This window comes from Sinocyclocheilus rhinocerous, unplaced genomic scaffold, assembly GCF_001515625.1.
Source record: "Sinocyclocheilus rhinocerous isolate Xijiao unplaced genomic scaffold, SAMN03320098_v1.1 scaffold632, whole genome shotgun sequence".
Classification (NCBI taxonomy): Eukaryota; Metazoa; Chordata; class Actinopteri; order Cypriniformes; family Cyprinidae; genus Sinocyclocheilus; species Sinocyclocheilus rhinocerous.
The window spans coordinates 119,824-127,097 of NW_015639247.1; the positions used below are offsets into that span (position 1 = coordinate 119,824).

The 7,274-nt window shown below is 39.0% G+C and overlaps 1 protein-coding gene across 3 annotated transcripts in view; it reads right to left on the minus strand.

Annotated features, from left to right (window-relative positions):
* ildr2 (immunoglobulin like domain containing receptor 2) overlaps window positions 1–7,274 on the minus strand; it is a 22,916-nt gene that overhangs the window by 14,009 nt on the left and 1,633 nt on the right. For all 3 annotated transcript variants that reach the window (XM_016566622.1, XM_016566621.1, XM_016566620.1), the window contains exon 2: window positions 2,722–3,054. In XM_016566622.1, the coding sequence (XP_016422108.1) occupies window positions 2,722–3,054 (333 nt within the window). The remainder of the gene's footprint in view (window positions 1–2,721; window positions 3,055–7,274) is intronic.

Consider the following 7,274-nt stretch of genomic DNA (forward strand, 5'->3'; position numbering starts at 1 on the left):
TGTGTGAGTGTGTGTGTGTGTGTGAGTGTGTGTGTGTGAGAGAGAGAGTGTGTGTGAGTGTGTGTGTGAGTGTGTGTGACTCCTGGGAGATGCACAAAAATCTTCCCCCTTGTTGTAATCAGTACATGTGAAGCAGTATTTCAGCTCTGAATGAATGAATGAATGCTGGGTAAATGTGTTGCTATGTTATCAATCGTGAGCTCCTGTCTCGCGCTTCTATTCAAACTCTAAAGCTTCCTTCAATGCTTTACTCAACAAAACAGTACTTACACTAGTGTGTTTGCAGCTTCTGATTCTTACTGTGAATCTTTTCTCATGAGTAGATCTCAAAATGCATCTGTACTTACAACATAAACACTTCACATCTGACCTACATTTCACTTTCACTATCAACAATCATCAACATATGATATTTGATGTTTTCTGAAGTCATATGATGCTTTGTGTGAGGAACAGACTCAAATTTAAGTATTTATTCAAATTTCAGTTGCATGTTTGATGAGACACACAAGAGCAACGTCTGATGCTAGCTCGGTGCTGACGTGGCATAACTTGACTGATATCTGATCTGTTCCTCGCATAAATCGTGACTTCAGTTCTGTTATGATGTTTCATGTAGCTTCACAGAGCTCAGCAGCCCCAGTCCTTATCACGAACGTCTCCGGTCCACAGAAGACAAAAACTCAAGCAGGTTTGGATCGGCATGACGGCGAGTAAACTAGGGCTGAAACAATTAGTCGAAACTGTCGACATATATTTTTGTTGTCGAGTAATCGTTTGATCTCATATGACCTAATGTAGGAGCCTGCAGTAATGCGGTTTGACCAGTGTGGCGCTGTAGCACAAGACTGTAATTCAGCCCTCCTGGATGCAATTCAAGAGAAGAAGACAAAGTGCTTCAGAGCAAAAGCAGCCGAATGGCGTTTGGATGAATATGTAAATATATAGCGCGCTTTCCTCTTAATATTGAAATAAACACAACAAAAACTGACAGTGGTGTGAAAGCAGCAGTTAAGAAAGCATCTGATTTAGGGTTGGGTATCGTTTGAATTTTATCTATTCCGATTCTGTTTATTGATTACATTGACTTATTATTGATTCTTATTGATTCCCAGTTTCGATTCCAATGTGGTAAAAAAAAAAAACATTTAGATGTTTCAAACATTTAGATATCAAACACATTTATTCTGTCTCTTTTTGCAAAACATTTAATTGCTGCTGAATACCATGAACAAAAATCAGCCGTCTACATAAAAACTGGACTCGATTAAAAGGATAGTTCATCCCAAAATGAAAATTCTGTCATTAATTACTCACTCTCATGTTGTTCCAAACCCGTAAGATCTTCGTTCATCTTCGGAAAACAAATTAAGATATTTTTGATGGAATCTGAGAGCTCTCTGACCCTCCATATACAGCAACGCAACTGTAATGTTTCCAGACAGAAACGTAGTAAGGACATTGGTAAAACAGTCCATGTGACATCAGTGGCTCAACTTCAATTTTGCGAAGCTACGAGAATACTTTTTGTGCGCAAATAAAACAAAAATAATGACTTTATTCAACAATTCTTCTCCCCTGAGTTACTGTCTTCCGTCATTTTGGAGAGTATCACAACGCATGCGCACGTTTTACCCTAAGCGTAAACAACGCTGATTACGCAGATTACGTTCATGCCCGCGCTTTCCCCCTCGAACGTAAACAACGCTGATTATGTCGATTACGCTCTTGGGTACTCTCCAAAATGGCAGAAGACGCAACTCAGGGGAGAAGAATTGTTAAATAAATTGTTATTTTTGTTTTCTTTGTGCACAAAAAGTATTCTCAGCTTCACAAAACTGAAGTTGAGCCACTGATGTCACATGGACTTTTTTACCGATGTCCTTACTACGTTTCTGTCTGGGAACATTACAGTTGCGTTGCTGTATATGGAGGGTCAGAGAGCTCTCAGATTCCATCAAAAATATCTTAATTTGTGTTCCGAAGATGAACGAAGATCTTACGGGTTTGGAACAACATGAGAGTGAGTAATTAATGACAGAATTTTCATTTTGGGGTGAACTATCCCTTTAAGAGCTGTTTGTGTGCAAAATAGAGCCGCATGATTCTGGATACATTGAGATTTTTTTTTTCAAATGGAGGTTGTAGTTCTCTCACAATTCTGATTACAAAATAGTAAATAAATCTGATTACAGCAATGTGGATGTTTGCATGAGCTCTGCATTTCGGTACTCCAGTAAAGTCCAGTCACGTCACATTTATTTATATAGTACTTTATGCAATAGATTAATTTTTAAATCTTTATTTTGTTTCTTATCACTATGACTTACAAAAGGAGATATTAGGCAGAATGATGTGTCATTCACTTACTTTTTCCTATAGCTAATTAAATGGTGAATAAGAGAGTTTCTCTTTCTGTCATCTCATTTTGTGTGCCAAATATATTTATTTGTATTAATTAACTGTATAACTGTAATTACATATTATGATTTTCAAAAGCTGAAGTGATTACCTTTATTTATTTGTTAGAATATGTATAACTCAATATTTGAACTAATTGCAAAAGCTGAAAAATCAATCAAAATCTACTGATTAATCAGTGAAATAATCGACAAGTAGTCGATTAACCGTTCTAATAATCACTAGATTAATCGATTATCAAAATAATAGTTTGTTGCAGCCCTACAGTAAACACAGATTTCTGGTGGAGCTGCGACTCACTGTTGATGATGGAAATGTCCCGGCCCTTGTAGTGCTCCGCGAGGGTGATGGACGAGCCCTGTCCAGACGCCACGATGCGCACCGTCCGGCCGCTGTCCCCGCAGTCCAGGTGAACGGAGGAGCCGAGCTCGGAGCCGTGGACCGCCAGCGTGTCAGGGAAGCGGAAGGCATCGCGGCTTCGATCGCGGCAGTAAGACTTGTACCACCACTGAATGACTGGAGTCTGAGAGGAGACACTGGTGTAATGACACGGCAGAACCACCGACTGGAAGAGCATCGCAAAGCGCCGCTCGTCACGGACAGAGACCTGCACGGCCTCACACACCGACACCGCTGAGACCAGATCAGACCGGACCAGACAGGAGAGAGAGAAACACAAGACAGTGTGATTGACAGATCATGAGTGGAAAAACACAGAACATGAAGACATGATCACACAATATATGCTGACATCAATAAATGATCTTTGATCATAAATAAACCATAAAAACTGTGAGGTGTGAGAGTGTGTGTTTCTGTCTGCTGTAGGACGCTCTCCTGCACAGTCATTATCCTCAATATTGAGAGTGGCTGATTCAGCACAGAGTGTGTGTGTGAGTTCCCAAAAGTGAGCTAACCTAAAAAAAACTCAAAAAAGCTCTCTTTGGCGATGTCCTCATTTGTAAAACGGGTATAAAAATAAAGCAAACAAAGTTTTTTTGAAATTGTAAAAATACAGAAAGTTTTCTGTAAGGGGTACGGTTAGGTCAGAAAATGTATAACTATCTGTACGTATATAAAAACAATAGAAAGTCTATGTAATGTACCCATTTAGATAGCTAAGTAAATGTGTGTGTGTGTGTGTGTGTCGGTGTGTGGGTGTCTGTGTGTGTGTGTGTGTGTGTGTGTGTGTGTGTGTACAGGTTCCTCCTCCATCGTATGACCAAATGTCCTCACAATGATAGTGAAACCTGACTTTTAGACCAGCATTTAGACATTCTGTACTCTATTGGGGTTTGACAACACGTGTCAGGACCTACTCATTGTCGAAATCATACTCTAGATTTAATACTGTCACATGGAATTGATGTTAATGGCATTGAAATTCTGCAGCAGAGTGATGATATATCAGATCATTATCTAGTCTTGTGTATAGGCTACTCCATATAGCTAAAGCTGCAAATTCAACTCCTTATACAAATATGGTAGTAGAACCATCACTTCTACCACAAAAGACTGCTTTGTAAATAATCTTCCTGATCTATCTCAATGTTGCATGGTGGGAAAGTACTTTCTCTTACAGAAAAAGCCTTAAAAACTGCTAGATCTGATTACTTTTCGTCTCTTTTAGAAGAAAACAATAAAAAATTAAATACAAATATACAAAAAATATAACATCAGCAGGTGCAGACATTTTCCAACAACACAGCAGTAATGATTTTATGAACTACTATACTTCCAAGATCGATACTTTTAGAGATAAAATTGTAACCATGCAGCCGTCAGCTACAGTATCGCATCAGATAGCTTGCGGATCACCTGAGGAACAATTCCACTCATTCTCTACTATAGGAGAGGAAGAATTGTATAAACTTGTTAAATCATCTAAACCAACAACGTGTATGTTAAACCCTATTCCAACTAAGTTACTAAAAGTGGTGTTTCCAGAAGTCATAGATCCTCTTCTGACTATTATTAATTCGTCATTGTCATTAGGATATGTCCCAAAAACCTTCAAACTGGCTGTGATTAAGCCTTTCATTAAAAAAAACACAACTTGACCCAAACTAATTAATTAATTACAGACCAATCTCGAATCTGCCTTTTCTGTCAAAGATACTAGAAAAGGTATTATCATCACAACTATGTTCCTTCTTAGAGAAAAATGGTATCTGTGAGGATTTCCAGTCTGGATTTAGACCGTATCATAGTACTGAGACTGCTCTCATTAGAGTTACAAATGACCTGCTCTTATCATCTGATCGTGGTTGTATCTCTCTATTAGTGCTATTGGATCTTAGTGCCACGTTTTGACACTATCGACCACAACATTCTTTTGAATAGACTAGAAAATTATGTTGGGATTAGAGGAAGTGCATTAGCATGGTTCAAATCGTACTTATCTGACTGCCATCAATTCGTAGCAGTGAATGAAGAGGTATCGTATCGATCACAAGTGCAGTATGGAGTACCTCAAGGCTCAGTACTAGGGCCGTTACTCTTCACGCTTTACATGTTACCCTTGGGAGATATCATCAGGAAACACGGTGTTAGCTTTCACTGTTATGCTGATGATACTCAGCTCTATATTTCTTCGCAGCCCGGCGAAACATACCAATTTGAAAAACTAGCGGAATTCTTACTGTTAAATTCTGAAAAAAACAGAGGTGTTAATTATAGGACCAAAAACTTCTGCATGTAATAACATAGAACACTGTCTAATACTTAGTGGCTGCTTTGTCAATTCTTGGTCATCAGTTAGGAACCTAGGTGTGCTATTTGATAGCAATCTTTCCTTTGAAAAACACGTTTCTAGCATTTGTAAAACCGCATTTTTCCATCTCAAAAATATATCTAAATTACAATCCTATGCTCTCAATGTCAAATGCAGAAATGTTAATCCATGCGTTTATGACCTCAAGGTTAGATTATTGTAATGCTTTATTGGGTGGTTGTTCTGCACGCTTAATAAACAAACTCCAACTGGTCCAAAATGCAACAGCTAGAGTTCTTACAGTGAAGACGACGGCCACCGGGACAAGACCACAGGAACCAGTTGAGTCCTCTGCACAATCTGACTTTGTTGACTTTGTTAATTAAACTGCTGGAACTTCCCTATTGTGGGACGAATAAAGGTTTATCTAATCTAATCTAATCTAAAAGGATGAATGCTTCCTTATAAACACACTTAGGAGAACCAGGGTGGACTTATAACAGTCTGACTGAACCCATAAGATAATAATACAGTGAAAGAGTCATTTTATAGTGCTTTTGCATCTGTTTTGAAGCTTGAATGTTCCAGTCCCTATGCATTGCAATTGCATGGAAAAGAGTTACTAGCAATTTCTTGGTTTTTGTACCATGAAAGAAAGGACTGGAACAGCATGAGGGTGAATAAATAGTACAATTTTTATTTTAATTGGATGAGCTATCCCTTTAAGGTAAATTACACTCAGGATGCCTTTATTAAAAATGTGAAACTATAATTAAAGGGCTGGCTCTTCAATCAACAGGTTGCGCCATGTTTAAATAAAAGCGTCACTCACCGAAGGCTACAGAGAGAACGCTTCTGTTCCTGTAGGACAAGAGTCCGGATTGGCCACTCATGGCTATGTTGCTTATCTGGCGGGGGTTGGGCAGGTGTGGTTCCTGTCGGGGCAGATAAACACCATCCGTGTACTGTGCCGGAAAGAGACGGACCAGTGCTGCACCTGTGGGGAGAACATCCTGATGTTTCCTCTTCTTTTTTTTTTTTTTTTTTTTTAAAAAGCAATTCTTGTAGTCACTAATCTATGAATCCAAAAAGTGGCAACCTTGTTTATTTGAGAAATGCAGATTTGTATACCCAAACTTGCTAGACCGCAAAAACGATCCATTCTGACACATTGAGCTTGCAGGAATTGTGCGTTCTGAGTGTTGGTGTCAATTTTCTTCAGTTTAGTCAAGTAACCTTTATATACTGCTTTATAAAAGTAGCTTTACAGTGATAAAAGGATTTGTTGATTTATGCGGTAAACAGAATTTAGATCTGTTGTAAAGCTAAAAGACAATAGTAAACAATCATTCAGTTGAAAACCGTTCATTGATTCCAGTGTGGTTCAATAACGGTCTAAAGTCCCATCGGTTATGGAACGAGTATGAATCCGCTCTTGAGAAATCATTAGCTCAGTTCAGTTCTGCTAAATTCTGAAAAATACAGAGGTTTTAATTATTGGACCAAAGTCCTTCCGCATGTAATATCCTTGAACACTGTAACACTTGATGGCTGTTCTCAATTCTTTGTTATCAGTTAGGAACCTAGGTGTGCTATTTGATAGCAATCTTTCCTTTGAAAAACACGTTTCTAGCATTTGTAAAACCGCATTTTTCCATCTCAAAAATATATCTTAATTACGACCTATGCTCTCAATGTCAAATGCAGAAGCGTTAATTCATGCGTTCATGACCTCAAGGTTAGACTATTCGTTAGAAGAATGGCATCTACGCTAATATTAGTCTGTTTCTTTCTTATTCCGAGGTCACCGTAGCCACCAGATCCAGTACATATTCAGATCAGATGGTGGATCAGCACCTAGAGACGACCTCGACAGCCCTGACTGCTGAATGTCAGCGGAGACCAGGACAACTAGATGAGCCCCAGAGACAGATCCCCAGTGAAGACCTTGTCTCAGACGGCCACCGGGACAAGACCACAGGAACCAGTTGAGTCCTCTGCACAATCTGACTTTGTTGCAGCCTGGAATTAAACTGCTGGTTTTGTCTGGCCAGAGGAGAACTGCACACTATTTCGACACACTATTTCCCTGTTAATACTGTAAAGCTGCTTTGACACAATCTGCATTGTAAAAAGCGCT